General features: G+C 59.1%; 1 protein-coding gene across 8 annotated transcripts in view; it reads right to left on the reverse strand.

Moving 5' to 3' along the window:
• Positions 1-5,043: 5,043 nt before the first annotated feature.
• The window catches only part of IQCE (IQ motif containing E), a 45,521-nt gene continuing 31,812 nt past the window's right edge, over positions 5,044-18,752 (reverse strand). For 5 of the 8 annotated variants that reach the window (XM_034669723.1, XM_034669722.1, XM_034669719.1 and 2 more), the window contains 7 exons: positions 17,461-17,628; positions 13,295-13,318; positions 11,072-11,182; positions 10,486-10,607; positions 9,434-9,534; positions 8,417-8,530; positions 5,044-7,023 (listed from right to left, as the gene is read on the reverse strand). In XM_034669723.1, the coding sequence (XP_034525614.1) occupies positions 6,884-7,023; positions 8,417-8,530; positions 9,434-9,534; positions 10,486-10,607; positions 11,072-11,182; positions 13,295-13,318; positions 17,461-17,628 (780 nt within the window). In that variant the 3' untranslated portion in view covers positions 5,044-6,883. Of the gene's footprint in view, positions 7,024-8,416; positions 9,217-9,433; positions 9,535-10,485; positions 10,608-11,071; positions 11,183-13,294; positions 13,319-17,460; positions 17,629-18,752 lie in introns of all 8 variants that reach the window. The other 3 variants (XR_004628299.1, XM_034669720.1, XM_034669721.1) reach the window with 3 other exon arrangements.

Consider the following 18,752-nt stretch of genomic DNA (forward strand, 5'->3'; position numbering starts at 1 on the left):
AGTAGGACAAGGGGTGTCCTAGGAAGCACCACAGCAGAAGGGAGGGAGGATACAACCCTCGCAGCCTGTGGAGGACAGGCGACCCATGTAGTCTGCAAGCGTTAGGAAAGACCAGGAAATCCCGGCTCGGTGCCTGGTGCGCGGAACCTGACGGGAGCGTGGACCACATCACGCACGACCAGCGTTGATGGCGACCGAAGCTCCCTCAGGCTCCCATTCCTCTGCTGGAATTCAAGTAAAATTAAAGGTGGTATCTAAAAACCAAAATAGCATGCATCTGTCTCTTTCTAGACTATTGTAAACTTATGTCTGCGTGGCATTTACCCACCTGCCTTTCCTGCTTTCCGTCCATCGTCTACCCTTCCCTCCGTATACAAATGCAGAGAGGCACCGACGCGATAGTATTTTCTGATTACCGACAGCGGTTATCTCTCCGCGGAAGGACCGTGGACCTGTGTGGCTGCTCTAAGCTTTTCTATCTTTTACAATAATGTGTTAGATAGTGGGGGTCAGGGCACGGGGGCAATGGGCGGGTTCATTCCAGGATGGTCCAAATATAAGAGGAGGATTTCCCCCCAAAACTCGTCCTTTGGGAAAGAGGACCCCCCCCCGCAGCTTAAGGGGTTACCAAGTATCTCATCCCATGGGGCTCTCAGTGGTGGCAGCCTGGTGCCATTTGGGAAAGCAGCCCGAGAGCCAGAAGTCGGGGCCCCCTGACAGAGCCGGCTAAAAACAGATAAGAAACGGAACTCCGGCTCAGTCGCCGTCACAGGAGGAGAGCCTCCCATCTCAAATGCTGGGTGTCCCTGTGAACCAGCCTTTGGAAAATCACTTCGTGCATGTAACCATGGCTACACTGGGCAGAGAACACCACCCACGGCCAGGCAGAAGCCAGCACCCTTGGGGACAGATGCCCTCACGCCCATCCTCGATGCTTGGGTAGAAGCGTTTACGGAGGCCGCAAATCCCCTATGGATCTTGATGTGGCTGATGATCCGACAGCTTGGACGGGAGTGAGGACGACATGCATTGCAAAAGTGTGTCAGGTGACTCACATGGAGTGGTGTAGATGCTGGTGTGAGCTCACCAAACTCACGAGTGGCTTATTTTATATGGGATTGTAAATATATACGTAGGACCCAAGGACTCACTACTTACTAACGAGCTGGCGTTGGATAATTTCATCCACACTTATCAAAAGTGCCTATTTTCATGTTGGTCACACGGTCCCCATTTTCGTGGTCTTCTCTCTGGAAAAGCAGAGGCTCCCCATGTAGTTCAGCATGGCTTGAGTTCAGAGCATGTGTGTATGTTGCTTTGTGTTTTATGTCTTCGTGAGTTTTCGTATATTCATGTGTTTGTGGTGCGTCTTTGTGCATTTATGTGTTTGCCTGTGTGTTTGTATGAGTATGTGTTTGTGGTGTGTGTTTGTGTGTTTCTGTGTGCGTACGTGTGTCTGCCCTGGGACGTTCCTGAGTGGGAGGGGCGGCGTGGCGCATCCAGCGGGACGCCCGGTGGGCTTGCCAGCCTCCCTGCGGGTGTGGCAGCACAGCAGGGGGCTCTGGGCAGTAGCCTGGGGCCTGGGGCCTGACTGTAGGGTGAGGAGCATGGAGGGAGACAGGACGATGGCCAGGCTTCTGGCTCAGAAAACCAAGTGGCTTGTGATGGTGTCAGGGAGACAGCATCGCCGGGCAGAGGGCAGGTAAGGGGGCAAAGGTCAATCAAAGCTGGGCCAAGCTGAGTTTGAGGCATCTGAGGCATGTACATGCAGACGTCCAGCTCAGTATTTGGGGAGTCTGAGCACTGGGGACAGAGCCCTGGGGATGCCCGCATCTAACAGACAGGCTGGGGATGGGGCTGGTACAGGCCAGGGGGCAGGGGAGAAACTGTGTAAGCGGGGAGAGGAGACACAGGGTCGGGGCCAGCACATCAGTGATGCCGAGGGGGATGGCCCTGGCGCCGAGCTGGGGAGAAAGCTGTCTAGGCGGGTGGTGGGGGGTGAGGCGGCCGGCCGTCAGCAGGGACAGCCACTCTGAGGCCCTGACCCCAGCCACCCCCGCCCTCCCTGGCTTTCATTCCTTCCCCGCTGTCCGGGAAGGGGGGCGCTGAGGAAGCAAGCAGCCAGGCTGGGCGGCCTGAATGAAAGCCCTAGAGGCCTTGGCACACATTGGACCCTCTCCTTTGAATCCCAGGCTGTTCTGGGGTTTAATTAACGAATAGCTCAGGGGCACCCCTCTCCCTATTCAGAAAGGACTCCATGGAAACTTCTCACAGGTTCCTTGGGCAGGCTCTGGCTAATGGGGCCGCCCCTCCAGGCTGTAACGGCCGGGCTGGGTTCCCAGCATGTTAATGGACGGTGCTGGCCCAAGGCCATGAGCCGGCACCCCAGCCAGGAACGGGGACCTGTTCCTCCTCCTCATTCAATGTCCTCAGCCCAGCAGCAGTGCTGAAAGGAACCAGGGATCCGATTCTGACATTTTTCCCTTATTCCCTGGTGACTTTTGAAGACCCTCATATTTAAAGTCATCTTGGCCAGGGCCCGGGGGTAACTCGCAGTTAAGCACTCCTTGTGGGCCGGGCTGGGCACTGCTTTCAGACCGACAATTCCGGAGAGCCAGAAGCCAGTGGCAGGAACGGGGAGGGGGGTGCGTGTGCGCGCGTGTGTGCAAATAGGCATATCTGTATGCATACCTACATATCCACGTGTTTGTCTACACCTGCTGGCCGGGGGCCCACGGCTAGACCTAGCTCACTCTCTGGCCAGCTCCAGCTGAGACGGTCATCCCCGGAGGCGGCCTCTGTGGGGGGCCCCCGGCTCTGGGGAGAACGCGTGGGGGCGGGTTCGTGGCTGGGGAGGGGGTCTGCCGCGCCCTGCTCTCCGCTATACAGACTCCTGGAGGCCCAGGCTGCTCCTGGATGAAGCGTGGAGCCTTCCGAACGAGCCATTTGCCCACGAGACCCATGGTAATGGGGCACGAGGTGGGTTCTGGCAAATGCTGGAGGCAGCCAACAAGTCCCTAGTGGGGCTTCCGGCAGGTTCCAGGGGCCCCTACGGGCCCGGCAAGCAGCCACGTGCAAGCAAAGCCGTGGAGCATGGCTCTGGGCAGCAAAATCCTGGGAGGGGCATCCCCCGAGATCGGCTCTCTCTGTCACTGGATGGTTGTGTCCCTGCTCCCCCCGCAAAAGCGGGGAAACGCACTGGGCTGGCGGGGAAGGGGGGGTGAGGGGTGAGAGGCGGCAGCCACGGGCTGGCGGCAGGGCCCCTTCCCTTCCAGTGGCCCTCGACACCCCAGCCACCCAAGCAGAGGGCTCGAGGCCCAGGAAAGGCACGTTTCTGAGCCCCACGGCCGACGGGTTTGCGCAGCACGGGCGAGAGCGTCACTCCCTTGGGGGCCATGACAAGTGGTAGGACTTATGGGGCAAACAAGACAAGGGCCTATAAAACCTCCGTGATTGACAAAGGCCAGTAATGAGTCGCACAGACTGAAACCGTATCCTGTCCAAAGACTTGCGAATGCGTGATGCACAAGGTAAGAATAATTGTGAATAATGGTGCCGAGGACGCGGGGATCCAGCCCTTCCTCTCCTGAGCCACCCGATGGCGTCTGGTTCCCACCTGGTTTTTAAGGACACTGACCCGGCCGGGAACCATGCCAGTGAGTGCGGGGAGCTCGGCGAGGTGGGGCCCTGGAGAGGTAGTCCGCCAGACCCCAGTCCTCAGAGACATCCCTGAGCCCAGTGACAGCAAACCCTGCTTCCGAAACCACAGCGGGGGCTTGAAATGAGCTCAGGCAGATTGTACGGAATCTAAATTGTGTTCCTATTCTGAAGGGGAGTGGGCTTTTCTGCAGATGGTATTTATTTCTTGAAATCACAGCAAAGCCCTGCTGTGCTCACCCTGGTAGACGAGCTAGGTTGGCCTCATGCAGTTGGTCTTCTTGGCGGGATGGAAGGTTCTGGTCGGAAGGGCCGAGGGCATTTGTGAGGAAGACAAAACGCACGCTCCTGGACAGAGTGCGGCCCGCACGCACAGTCGGGGCCGGGCGTCTCTTTCAGAGTCCCTCCTTCGCTCACACACTAATGAGTGAACAAAACCCCAGCCCCGTGGAGCTGCCCCGTCCCTGGCCTCCCCATCCCTGGAGGCCTGCGGGGCTCCGCCGCCTCCCCCTCGGGCCCACGCCCCTCCTCCCAGCCTGCACCCCTCTCCTGGGCTGCTCTCTGCAGACCCGCAGCAGCACTCCCTGAGAACCACCCGCCACCTGGCTCGCCTCACGGCACGCGACACCAGCCCAGACACCAGCTGGTCCCGCCCGTGGTCTTCCTACCAGCACCTGCTCCCCCTGCTCTTTCTCTTCAGCCCACGCCTGCGGGGTGGGTATGAACCAAGGGCTGCAGAGGCCACGGCATGGCCTGGACTCGTTTGTAATCACCTGGCACCTTCAGAAAAGTGACAGAATGGTCCGTCCCTGTCTCCTGGGCTGGGGTCTCCCCGTCTCGATGGCCAGGCCGGGTCAGCACGCGCATCCTGGGGAGTGCCCCCGGGACCCCACAGAGACCGACACTGGCCATGCCGGGTCAGCCGGGTCAGGGCACTCAGAAGGTACTTGGAACAGAGAGGCGGCAGCTTCTCAGAGCCTGGCTCGCTCCGTAGCCTGACCACAAACGGTTATGCCGCCGTGGGTCCCAGCTGGTGCACAGGTGCTGTGACAGCCCAGGCAGACTGAGCCACGCGTGCCCCTGGACCTCCCCCCAGAAGGGTAGGGTGCTCAGAGCCTTCCTGCTGGATCTCCTTCCACTCCGTCTCCCAGGCTTCAGCAGGGACAGCAGCCACGGTCACTCTGGGCCCCTCTCTGGCCCTGCCCTGGGCTGCTATGCCGCCGTGGAACCCCAGACCCACCCCTGGGCCCTGCAAGCACGCCGGCGCCTGGGGTTCTCTGCAGGACATGCAGGGTCACAGAGCCATGGGGCAGGCTGTCCCTCAGAGGGTGTGCACACCGGACATCGGCTCAAGTCATGGCCTGGAGGCGCGTTGGTGACCGAGGCAGCTTTGAGACTGTTTGCTTTTAATACATCAACAACATTGCACCAAAGGTGCGCAGACAGACAAGTGTACATATTTACAATTCTCCAGGATGTTTCCTTGGAAAACCCCAGAATGCACGGGCTGACCTTGCCTTCTCGGCCCCACCTGCTGGCCAGGCCCCTCTGGTCACGGTGAACAAGCCAGCCCAGATGCCGTGAGGAGCTGCCCCTACCCTTCCCCTGAGCGGGCCTTGTACTCCAGGCCCGAGGCAGGGATGTCCCTACGACCTGAGCCCCCAAGGCCACCCGCTCCTCAGAGCGAAGAGTGGGCAGGAATGCCCGTTGTCTGTGCGAGGGGCAGGAGGAGCTGTGTGCTGGCGCTCGCCGGCCCCTACTGACCTTAGCTCCGAGCCCGGCACCCAGTGAAGGGCGGTCCGGTCACCAGGGAGCAGACCCTATGGACGACACAAGCCAGGGGCAGCAACGAATTCAGTCAAGTTCCAATCAGGCCAGTGGGAGACAAAGAGAAAAGAGAATCGGCGAGGCAGCCCACAGACCAAACGAAGAAGAAAAACTACACAAGCAAGCGTCCCAGCTGAATTTTTCTTGACCTACTGTGTGAACAGTACCTAGCTGGGCGGGCCCCGGTGACTTGGGGGGGCTGGGGAGACCCTCACCCGCCCGGGGTAGAGGCGCGAGGCAGAGCACTCCCTGCCATATGCCTAGCTGGTGCTGGAGTCAGAAGCTTCCTGACCACAGAGAGGAGGCCGAGTTTCCCCAATGAGAATGTCATGCTCCCCGAGGTGTGACCGGGCTCCAATGGGCAAGGTCAGTCCCAGCAAGAGCGACCTTTCTGACATCAGACACCTGACCTGGGGGACGTGGGGCTCTAGAGGCCCTTGAAATGCCACCCAAGCCGGAGGCTCTCCACGTTACCATCAGCAAGGGCTAATCTTGCAGACAACGGGCGAGACTGAGCCCTGGAGCAAGCTTTGGGCGGCAGAGCCTGGGCCGCGGAGCTAGGGTACGCACGCAGCAAGGGCCTGTGGGCTCCCCACTGCCCCTTCCTCGGGGCCTGGGGACAGCCTGCCCCACTGCAGGTCTCAAAAGCACACCTGATGCCACTTCTTGATTACAGTTTGCTATTTTTAAGGCTTAATCTGCCCAGTGACAAAATCCCACCAGACTCCTTCCTGGGCACGACAGCTCTGGGGGACAGTGTCCCGGAGGGTGGGAATAATGGCAGATGACAGTCTGTGTGGAGAGGTGCAGGAAGGAGCAGCCCGAAGAGCCCGAGGCCCATCTTGGGGCCCTGACATCTTCGTGTCCCGACGTGGGTGTGGGGAGAGCCTGCCCCATACAGGCCTGTCACGTCCCTCTCTTCCGGAAGGCACAGCCCCAGCGTGTCCAGCTTGACCTACTTTCTGCATGGAGGTCGGAGCACACAGTGCCGTAGAAGATGCTGGTGGGGAGGAGGCGGCGCCGTCGGGCGGCTCCAGACAGGGCAGCTCTTCCCGGCTCAGGGCCAATGGTGGCCAGGAAGCCGCTACCCAGCAAGTGTGTTTGCAGGGCTCGTGGTTGTCCCCATCCCGGGCACATGCGTCTGTCCGGCTGACCCTGAAAACCAGCCCAGAGACGAAGCAAAGGCTTCAGGATTCCTACACAAACAACCAGACAAGCGACAAAACCAAACCACAGAGAAAAGCCAAAGACAGCACGGAGCTGTGGGGTAGCTAGTTCTTCTCTAACGAGACAAATTACTTTCCAATTCTGGTCACTATGTCCTCTAGAACGCGCCTCGTCCTCTGAACCCTGAGCTCCCCGGCAGAGCCGGCGCAGCGTGAGAGCCCAGGGCCAGGGCCTACGGCGGGGAGGCGGTCTTCCTCGCGGGCAGCACCGGAGCGACGACAATCTCATCTGAGTCGTCGGAGCTGCCATCATCCGCGGGCGGAGGCTCCGTGGGCTGTGGCTGCAGTCGCGGTCCCGAGAGAGAGGATGGCCCTGCAAGGAGCAGAGGGGGCTGTCACCCCAGCAGCTCAGGGTGGGACAAACCCTCAGAATCGGTGTCACAGCAGCCACAAAGCCACCTCAGCCTTCCACCTCGGCTCTGAACATGTTGGCCATTTCCAGAAGGCCAACACCTGCAAAAGGTGAGGGCTGGCCGGCAGTGAGCAAGCTCGAGCGTGGGCGGGGTCTCTCGGGGCCACCCGCATGGTAGGAGCCACCTTCCTTGCCCCCCAGGCCCCCCGGGCAGGGGAGGCAGGCAGGACCAGGCAGTGCCCAGTGAGCACTGTGAGCTTTCCAACGGACCCTCACCACCCCCCAACCTGCCGCTTTCTTCACGAGCAGCCAATTTCCCAAATCCTCAGTCCACACTGGAGGGGGCGCCGCCGACCACCTGAGCCCTGAGTGCCGGCTTGGCAGAGGGCAAGGGAGGGAGGCAGTGGGGCGCCTAGCCCCAGGAAGGGCCGCACTCTGACCGCTTGGGGACATGGCAGTCACAGGGCAGCCAGCCTCTGACCGCGGTAAGGAGGGTGGGACACCGCACAGCCACCTGCCAGCGTGGGACCGGTCAGCTGTCCTCTGGGACTTCGGGGAAACTACTACAGGAGAGCCTCAGGCCAACAAAACACCCGTTTTCAAGCTTATCTTCAGTTTTTTTCTCCACAAGCACTGTCACAGTCAGACCACACAAGGGCTGGATTCCCACTTTCCCCGCATACGCCCTGCGGGCAACCAAGAGCGCTGTGTGCGCGCCGGCTCTGTGGCAATGCCTCTCGGCAGGAGGACGCAGCTGCCCTTTGAAGACACACATGCTCAGCTGCAGGAGAGGGCGGCCTATGCGGACGACAGTCACCAAGCGCGGGGTCAGGTGAAATCAGCATGAAGCTGGTTTCTGGAGGACAACGTGAGCTATGGGGGGCCTGGAGGCTCTAGATGACAGCCCCTCAGGCTCTGCAGGCTCCGCACCCCTGCACGTCCTCCCTGCACAACTGCGCGTCCTCCCTGGACACCTGCGCCTCTTCCCTGCCACCTGCACATCCTCCCTTCACACCTGCGCGTCTTCCCTGCCCACCTGTGTGTCCTCCCTTCACACCTGCGCGTCCTCCCTGCCCACCTGCACGTCCTCCCTGCTCACCTGCACGTCCTCCCTGCTCCCCCCGGTGCTGTTCGCATTTGCTCCTTTAACTTTGTACATGGAGCTTGTGGAGCAAATACCAAAGTTCACAGTTTGCAAGCTCTGACAGGCTGGAAAGCGAGTGGTGATCTCTGGGTCAGACATGGCATCGGTTCAAAGCCTCAGCTCGGGCACGAGATCCTCCAGGACCCAGCCCCAGAAGGGATGGGGTGGCCAGGCCCCCCTCTGCACCCAGCCACGGCCTCCCCCACTCACCAGAGCAGGGCTGCAGGGCTGCTGGCTTCCCCAGCCCCCACGGCCCCGGCGCCTTGTCCTCGGCCACCGGGCCCTCCACGGTCTCCCTGCTGCTCGCGTCGCTGTCCCCTTGACCTGAAACAACAGCACGTTCCAGGTGCTGGCCTTACACAGAGCCGGCAGTGGACATGGACAGGGCTTGTCACCTCCACCTGTCTCTCTACCCCAAAGGGCTTTGGCTCAGAAAACTGCTTCCTTTTGTAGTTTGTCCTGGAACGAAGCACCACCCCCACCAGCACCTGCCCTTCCCGGATTCCATCTGTGCGACGGAAGAGCGCGGGACGGAAAAGTCCTTCCCGCGAGCGCTGCTTGGTGACCACGTGCCACCCCCACACATGAGACCTGAAGACTTGTTTCTGGGTCCAACGACAACGTCAAAGCTCACGACACGGCTGCCCTGCTCATCTCCAGCAGCGTTACTGAGCGCGAGCGAGCACAGAGGGAGCTTCCTAACCAGGGTGAGGGACCATCGGACTCACGGGGCCCGAAGAAAATGCTGTCTGGACCCCTGCCAGGTCCAGAGATTTCTGCACTGTTCTCGGACCGTAACAAGGCGGAAAAGCAAATACAAGCAAAGTTTTACTTAAAACCAACAAACAGGAAAAGCGCTGGCCCAAAGGAGGGAAACCATGCAGCTCCAGTGGAGCCAAGAATAAAAAGCAAGAGACACACAAGTCACGAGGCTCCAGCGGTGTGGCCTGTAGGTGCCTGGACGCTGCCGTGACGGGCGCCGGAGCTGCCTCCCGTGGGCTCGCCTTTCCCTGCGGCCCGAGGAACAAGGGATGAAGCCGTGTGTGGGAGTCTTGGTGGAAGCCTCTCCCCACCGGCCGCTTTGCTCAACAGGCAGGGGTTGCCCTGGGACAGGCCCCCACGCGCACCCGCACACCCCAAGCTTCCGGGGCAGCGGCCGATCTTTGCTAGGCGCTCAGAGGGCCCCAGCTGCCCCTTGCATGGAAATTCAAAATGAAATGAAATTACCAGGGGAAGCAGGGCAGGGCGCAGCTGGCGGCTGGCGGGGGGCGGCCAGAGCGGCTCTCCTCCTCCTAGGAGCTGCAGTGGCGGTTCTCTGACCGGAGGCACTGCAAAACACAGAGACCGGCCGCTTGGACTTTACAGAACACCCCCCTCCCCTGAGGCCCCTGCGGGGCTCACGGATGCGCCGGAAGCCAGCAGAGCCGGCACAGGCGGGCTGTGAGGGGCACGGGGGCATCCGCCGTCGGTCTCCCAGGCACACGCCAAGGTCAGACCTCAGACGCTTTCTTCTCCCAGTCTCTTGTGCCCACTGCCATCCCCAGGAACACGGCCACTGGACGTGCAGCTCTCCCCCGCCTGGCCGTGGCTGGCGGCACAGGGACAGACCCTGACCTGTGTTGCGCCCCCGGCCGTCCCAGCTCACCCAGAACCAGGACCGTGAGATTTGGGCTCCACCGTTCTCCTCTGGCACAGAGGAGGCACAGGCTGAAAAGTGACAGGTGGACTGGGAAACAGGGAAAGCCTGAGCCTCCTGCCCTCGCGCCCTGAGAGACACTCCCTCACCTTGCTGCAGATCCCGCTCGGCCCGAGTTGAGCTGGAAGGGGTCTGAGTTTCTGTGGCTGTGGCCCCAGCAGGTGAGAACGAGTGTGAGCTGCTGTGTGAAGGGCCTGACAACACCCACATCCCCCTGAACGCTGGGGTTGCACCACATTGTTTTTTAAAGGGTGATGTGTTAGGACAAGCAAGGCCAGCCTACAAACCGGTGGGGACCAGAACCACACGGTGTCTAAACCCTTCCGCTGGTTTTCCTCCAGCATGAGGAGCCGTTCCAGAAGGCCCCTCCCGAGGGCCGGAACTGGCGGGCTCCCCCACCTGCACGCACAGGAGGGACTCTGCACGGCGTTTGTGCTCGGGCGACTGCCCAAGGTCTTGGCTCCCACGCCCTGCGCCTGCGCACTACGAGCTGGCCCTGTGGACGGGCAGCTTCCTGCGCCGTGTCTGCGGCCTGCATCTCCCAGTGACTCCGAACAGAGGGGGGCCTGCCAGCTGGACTCACCTGTGCCTGACCCGTGCCAGGTGTGCCCGGAGGATGGACTGGATGGCAGTGATGGCCTCCTCCTGCCCCGGGTCATCCTTGGCCTGGACAGCGGGGCTCGGAACACGCGGTGGCGGAGGGTCCTGCGGCGAAGACAGTGGGGGAAGAGAGCCATTTCGGAGCCTCTGCCCACCTCCCGGGTGTGGCAGAGCCCCCGGCTGGCCCCCAGGGGCTCACCCGGTCACTAACGATGTATTCTGCAGCCTCCTGACGCTCAGACTCGAGCGATTCTTAAAATGCACATCCTATCATTGTCACAGAGGAGGGACGGATACAGGACACGCTTATCTTTACTGGGTTTTCAAGCTTCTGTCTAAATTATGAGATGCACATGCTGCCTAATGCGTGAGCGCCTCAGAGCCACGTGGCCCCGAAGTTAAATCCAGGCAGCGCTTGCCCCAAGGCTCTGCTGTGGCCCCACGGACAGTAAGGGGCCAGGTAGGACACGAGCTCTCAGATGCCATGCTGCCCCGGCTGATGAGGCACGAGACGGGACACGGAGAGACAGCAGTTAGCGCCCCCGCCGCCTCTGGCCCCCCAGGGTTACCTGGCCGGGCGGGCTGGGAGGGCCGGGGGGTTCTGAAGCATACAGCTGGCTTGACAGTAGTTTCACCCGCGCTAGGTGTCCCCTGAACGCTGCCTGGAGCACCATGGCCGCCTGGCAGGGAAGGAGGAGAGAGGGAAAGGGATGTTAATTCCCCTGGAAGGCGGCAGGTACAGAGGCGGGGGGTCTGGAGGGAAAAGCACTCCCAGCAGAGAAAACAACGTCTCTCGCTGGTACACAGCCACAGCCTCTCTGTCACCTGCCCAGCGCCTCCCACAGGAAGAGGCGTGTCCATCGTCCTCGCAGACGGAGGCGTGGGCGTCCCCTCCCACAGCAAACCACGTCCTCTGTTAAGTGCTACTACGTTTAGCGGCCAGTACTCGTCTGTGATGCACACGCAGGTATGTCTCCACATTGGGAAGTCAATCCCAGGCCACATGCTTTCCATACACGTTCTCTAAAACCAAGCAGGGCAGAGCGTGCTCTCAAACTGTCGCCAAGGAATTATCTATCCTCTGACCTTAATCTTAAGTGCTTTCTTCACACACACGGATGCTCTGTTAAGTTCTGAGATCAGTGTTCTGGATTCTGCGCGCAGCTTGGCTGGACACGTCACAGCGTGACAAAGGGGTTGAGCTCCCACCGCGTCTTTGGGGAGTGCCACCCAGTATACCGGGGCCTGACACGTCATGTCCTGGGGTCTAGATGCCTCCAGAATCACGGTCACTAAGAGAAACACCTTTGCTTTGTCGTTACTGGAGGCAAGGTGAAGATGTCCTTAACTCGGGGTTCAGAAATAGGCCCAGCGAAGCGCGGTGAGAGAACCCTCCTTCAGGCAAATTCAAACAAGCAGGTGCACGTGTAGACCGACCCGCGGGGCTCGCTGCACACAGACGACCTGGGGCGAGGGCTCATTACGGGCGACACGGGCTGGGGTGACGGCTGCTGACATCATAGCCACCAGAGCCCGGAAGAAGCCAGCCCAGCTGCAGCCCTACACAGGGGTCTTGTCGCCTTGCCTGGGGAGGTGAGGACACTCAGGCCCGCGGAGGCCCCGGGAGACCAGCAGCAGAACACAACAGTGCATGCCAGCCGACTGGCCAGCTGGGAAACACGCTACCGAGTCCTTCGAGGAGTCCCAAATCCACCCATCCACCCACTCATTCCACAAATATTTGCTGAATGCCGACCACGTGGCAGGCACCGTCCCAGGAACTGTGGATATAGTGGCGTAAGAGCAGAGGTGGTCTCTGCCTCCATGGAACTTACATAAATTGCAGTGGGAGACAAGCAATTTAAAACAGGTAAAATATCAAAATGTCACGTAGGGATAAAAACTCCGAAGAGAAATAAAGCAGGACACGGGGCTTGCATGGGGTATTCAGAGAGCGCGTCTCTGAGGAGGTAATGTTTCCTGCATGAAGCAAGGGGGCAAGACACGCAAGTGTCTGGAGGGAGCGGTGAGTGCAAAGGCCCTGTGGCTGGAGTAAGCTTGGTATTTCCCAGGAGTGCTGAAGAAGCCTCCAGACTGGCTAGAGGAGAATGAGCCGGGCTGGCGGGGGCGGTAACCGGGAAGTGTGGCACGGAGGGTCTTTAGGCAACAGCTGTGGATTTCGTTCTGAGTTTGGGAGCGAGTCATGTGCAATGGTGGGTGTTACTTAACATTTAAAACATGCCGCCCTGGAGGCTGCCTGGGGAACAGGCTGAGGGAGGCCAACAGCAGCAGCAAGGGGCCGTGCGGGTCTCTACGGCAGTCTGGGTGGCTGGAGACCTCATCGGTCCCAGCGCCCATCACTACACGTCCTGCTGCTCTCACAGACCTGCTCTCCTCCTGGGCAAGCGCGCTCCTGCACACACCTGTCTTCTGCCCACAGCCCGTCCCTCTTGGCCCGGGAGCCCCATGTTCCCCAGACCCTGTGCCAGGCCTTCCCCAGAGCCCTAACATACGCCTGCCGCCCTGAGCTGCAGTGACGGGTCTTGACACCTTTCTGAGCCCCGAGGGCCCGCCGGGTTACCCGACCTGAACTGACGACCGAGAAATGCGTTGAAAACAATGGTGGAGTGACTGAATGACTCTGAACGTGTGAAGTCATCCACATATTCATCTAATGCTGGTATCACCCGGGTCCGGTCTGATTTCACGAAAATGTGCCCAAGACACCCCACTGTGACGTCGCGCTAGTGCAAGAACACGTATTTGGAACAGGTGAAATAAGCCTCGCTTACCTCCGTCAGAATAGCCTTTTTTTTCTGAAATAAAGAGACAGATTATGAATTAACAAGGGGATGAAATTTTCGCAATACAGCGGTCATGCCCTCATCCTACCCCTGCCCCCGTCACCAGAGATAGAAAGCAGAGCCGGGGTAGCAGGACGCCCCTCTCAGCGAGAGCCCCCTCCTCCACCCTCAGCCCAGGATGCTCCGCGCGTCTGTGCCCCCCTCCTGGATGATGGTGCTGAGGGAGCCAGCAGCCATTGCCAGACGGCCAGCTCTCTCTGGCCCGTCACAGTTAGAGACGGGCCGTGTTGGTGGGGCCTGCGGCTCTCTGCTGGCCCGCGGCAGCTTTCCGTGAGGTGCGACTCACGGGCACCGTCATGTGTGCTGGTCTTCGGCCCCAGGTGAGGACGCCCCTCCCCCAGCCAGAGCTGTCCTGACAGGGGTGCCCTCTCCAGACAGTCACACCGTGGCTGGGCACTGCCTGCCAGAAGAGCTGCAAAGGGGACCCCCATTCATGGGTCTGGGTCACTGGCTCTCAAACCTGACCTGTCGTCAGAAGCACCCAGGGACTGGAGGAAAAAGGGTCAGCCACACCCAAGGCTGAACAGTGAAGTCCTTCTAGTGGGGAAACCCCAGGATGACGCAGGTGCCGTAGAGGACAATGAACACAGTCAGAGTGCATGGCCCACAGCTGTCACGAAGAGGATGTGTCCCTTGACAGACGAAGGAAACGGAGTACAAGGACCAGCGGGATGTAAAATGAAGGAACGAACGAGCGAATGTTTAGTAACGGTAACAATCAAGACTGGTGAAGACCGTGCAGGGGAGCAGACGTGGACGTACTGGCGAGGATGTGGGCTGAGCTGCAAAATGAGGAAGTCTAACATTAAGCCTGAAAAGAGCAGAAGTGGAGAAGTGGAAATGTGCCGTGACTTGAGACAGATGGAAAAGATGGAACTGTGCTGCCCGCGGAAATGGACCGAGTCGAGGAGGCACCCTGGACCGCGGCCAGCTGCAGGCCACGTTGAGGGCAGCCTGCCGCTCGCCTCGAAGCGTGGCTGTGTGTGGGGCGCCACTGCACCGGCCAGGAGGGCTCCAGGTGGGTCCAGGGCCTTCCTCCTCATGGCCTCAGACACCCCAGTACCCCGAGGAGTGTCCGAGACGCGCAGACCAAGAGGACCCTGGACTGAGGTCCCAACACCCTGATTTCCAATCAAGTGGCCTTTCAAATGTTTTATTTTCAGATGAGGTACATGCTTTTGATTTTTCTGAGTTTTTTTAATGCAGAATCCTGAAGAAAGAACTCAATTCATGAGTCAAGAAGTCAGCTGCGCCCAGCTCCTGGGGGGGGGGAGCAGTGGGAGCCAGCACAGGTGACCAGCCCCGCCCAATTGGTGGGGAGCAGGGAGCTAGGGCACCGTTCTTAGAGCACTTGACGTTTTGTCTTTTTAAAATTAATTAATTAAATTTGAGAGAATTTTACATTTTTAATTAATTACTTAATTTGAGAGAGAGAGCGTGAGTGATGGGAGAGGCAGAGGGAGAGGGAGGGAGAGAATCTCAAGCAGATTCACCACTGAGCGTGGAGCCCAATGTGGGGCTCGATCCTGCGAGCCTGAGATCACGACCTGAGCCGAAATCAAGAGCTGGCTGCTCAAGCAACTGAGCCCCCCGGGTGCCCCATATTTTGTCTTTTTAATTAAGCAAAGGACTGATGGGAGAAGGGTGAAAGGTGAGGGAAAAAGCATCACAGACAGACAAGCGGCTAAGAAATGGCGAGCTCCACCCACATCTGGGATGCAGAGGATGGGGCACTTGGGACACCTCCTTGTGCAGAAAATAAGGGTGTGCCAGCGAGACCAAAGGCACAGGAGCCAGACCCGAGCGCTCCCACTGACCAAATTGGGACATGAACATGAAAAGAAAAATGACTCATTAATCTTCAAAGCAGCAGCACTCCCTCCCCTCAGAGAGAGCCGGGGGGGGGGGGGGGAGAAACTGGCTGGCCTCCAATCCCCTGCTCTGAAATCAGGGTTTACTTAGTACTTGAAGGAAAACAGCAAAGCTTTTAGCCTGCCTTTTTGGAAGACCGTGGAGCTAGGCCCTGCTGACCACCCCTAGAGAAACCTGCTTTACAGAAGAGTGCCAGACGCTAAGCATCGGGGGGTTTGAAGTCACCCCACAACCGTGTGAAAGGATGGGCTGAACCACGGTACGTGAAGGGTGTAGAGCCACCGGCGAAAGGTGGGGACCAGGGTTCACAGAGGCCACTCTCCCGACAGACCGACAGCTCACTATCAAGTGAAAGGTGTTTCCTCACAGCAGCAAGAGCTGGCAGCTGTGACGTTACCCAGTGCCTGCAGTCAGACACACGAACGGACCACCTTGTCTCCCCAGAACCTGAAGGGAGGCCATGCGCCCAGTACCCCCTGTGGGAGCGTGCTCTTGCCAAAAATGCCTAACCTAAACCGAGTCCAGCCTGTACCCCTGACTTGCCACGTATGGGAAGTAAAGGGGACAGAGGCACATGTGAAGGGCCACCACGAGGACACAACTGGACAGATGCAGGATGCGGGACGCCCTGCAGGAGACTGGCCAGCGCTCTTAGAGAAGAACGTGACTTTAAAGAGAGAAGAAGGTGAGGGCTGATAAACCGCACTGCGGACTGTATACCACCAAAGCGGAAGCTTTCATTGGTTGTGGGGCAAAATCCAACCTTGACTGCATCTGGGGTTGGTAAAGACAGCTGAGTGGCATCTGGGGCATGGGGAGAGATGTGACTATGAAGGGACACCAGAGGACACGAGAGAACCTCTGCCACGTTTCGGGGTGTCTGATGGCGTGGGCTGTGGTCACACCTTACAGACGCTGAAGGTTCACAACATCCAAGACTTACTCTCGCACGGCTGTGCGAAGAAACGATCAGTCTAGAACAGAACTATGGCTGCATGTTAACTACTGCTGAGTCGAGGTGGGGCAAGAATTTGTGCAGTACCTTCGCGAATACACGGGGTTCATTCAACTCTTCTGTGTCCTGTACATTCTCATAACAAAAGCTGGGAAGAAACAGTAGTTTAAGAAACTCTACGGACAGCCTTCTAGAACTGAGATCTTATGCTATTCAGACCAGTGGAGAACTCCAGAGTTCTTGTTGGTTCGGCCAGGGAGGAAGGGCCCTGCTGTGTTCTGCAGAACCGGGAGCCCTTTGCAAGCACAGCTCGTCCAAGGAGACCGCCACCCTTACCCTGGGAGCTCAGGAGAGGAGCCCCTTTCCTCCCTGCACGAGACAGCATGAGGGTCCCCCAAGCTCCATATTGTCGCCCCACTCCTCCCCATCACCCCACTTCCCCATCCCCCTCACCTGCCATCATCCCACTTCCCCACCCCCCATCACCCCACTTCCCCTGCCCCGGGCTCCTCTCTCATCACCCTACTTCCCCATTCTCCCCCCACTCTCCATCACCCCACTTCCCCTGCCCCAGGCTCCTCACCCATCACCACACTTCCCCTGCCCTGGGCTCCTGACCCCACACCCCCAAGCACAAAGGTACTCAGCACAGACTCACAGCCCCTGGTGTCCAGGGTCGGAGATGCATATGCTAAGCTTTGGTGGGTGGTCTTCCTGTCCCCTAACCTACAGGTGGTGTCCTCGAGGCAGGTTTCTCGTAGTCCCAGTAAAACAGACCACAGCCCGAGCAGCTGCCCCCCAGGCAACTCCAGAAGAGGGGCTACTCTGGGGGTTTGGATTCCCAGTTGTTTCTGCAATGGACACACCTGACTATGAATCCCGTGCTCGGGCCATGCTCGGGGGCACAGGGCAGGGATTCCAGCGTGCGGTCGGGGGCAGCACCTGGAGTGGGTCTCCCTGGGAGCCCGCCACCCTGCTGCTGCGTGCACCCGGTCCGTGAGCTAACAGAGGCTTCCGGACAAGCCACTGCTGTTTTCCACCCGGCTAATGACCCTGCCCCTCCTCTGAGGAAAGCTGAGAGGGAACCCACCCTCCCCTTCCTTCCCTACACGACAGAGTCCTTCCACCGCGGGTCCCGGTGCTCGTCTGTCCCTCACCCCCCTGACATCTCTTCAGCTGCGTCTAGTCTGTCCCGCATTCCCACCCATGCCCGCGGCACCTAGCCCACAGCCCACACGGCACAGGGACGGCGTCCACGGGCTCTCACCTGGTGTCGGTACACCTTCCACCGGGTCTGCAGGATCCTGGCCGCCGTGTCTCTTCGCCCCTCAGAGCAGGTGGAGGGGGGCCGGGAACCCTCCTCACTTGTATCTGGCTCACAGTCCTGCGGAGAGGGCCTGCTGGTGGGAAGGGAAGGTCGGGGTTCTTCTGAGGTCTGCAGAAATTCAAGGTATAAGGACGGTTAGGCGGGGCAGGGAAGATGGGGATCGGGTCAGGCGGCAAGATATTGGCATAACACAGACGGAGCTCGTCAGACTAGACTTCTTAGTGTGGAGGGAAATCTGTACCCACACGTTCAGCACACCGAGCAGAAACAACGTACGGCTAATAGATGGACTGAAGGTCGGCTCTCATCCCTCTCCCCAGCCCCGGCGTGGCGGCGCTCCCCTGGGAGGACGGCGGGGTGACAGCACGGGGCCGACGGGCAGCCCTGTCCATGCTGCGACGTACTTCCCGAGCTGTGACATACGTGTGTTACTGCACGGTCACCTGCTTTTCGGGGGTCCTGTGTTTGGTGTTTTAGTCTAAGACTTGGACAGAAACAGGACCTCTGGGATTAAAGGCAATAGATTTCTAGCTCAGTTTTCACAGTGAAAAGAAGCAAGAAATGCTATTGTGACCATTGAAATAACCCTGATATCTACCACACTTGAACGTCCAAATTTTTTACCTGCAATGTCATCTCTCAATAAAAACCAGCACACTGGACCAGCCTCCTCATCACAGGGGACCCACGTTGCTGGAGAACACCCTTGCGATGAATGAAACGTTAACCGTGACCCTGTCCCAGGTCTGAGGAACCCGGGCCCCCACCCAAGCCCCCGTCCCCACGAGCGAATCAGTCACTGTCACCAGTCCCTGCTGGCACGTCCAGTTACTTCCTGCCGAGATGCCCGACACCCAGCCGAGGAGGGACCTATATCCTCCACAGTCCTGACACCTCCCACATCACAGCTCCTCCGTAACGACATGAGACCTGTCACCGCATGGCCTGTCCCAGTGTGAGCAAGAGTCACATTAGTCATCTAAAGATAAAGGAACACTCACTCAAAAACTCATGGCAAACAGCTGAAGGAATTTTAAATTTTGATAAACATAGCAATTCCTCGGGGCAACCGTTAGAAACTGACACCAGTCACCCCGTTTAAACCTACGACTGATCACTTGCTCCCAAAGCTGAGAGCTGAGTCCCCCATTTGGAAATGCCTTTCCAGCAGGAAAACACCCAAAGCCTGTTATAATAATATACCTGCCTGTTAGAGAAAATTACGGCAGCAC

Source organism: Ailuropoda melanoleuca, chromosome 10, assembly GCF_002007445.2.
Source record: "Ailuropoda melanoleuca isolate Jingjing chromosome 10, ASM200744v2, whole genome shotgun sequence".
NCBI classification, from domain to species: Eukaryota; Metazoa; Chordata; class Mammalia; order Carnivora; family Ursidae; genus Ailuropoda; species Ailuropoda melanoleuca.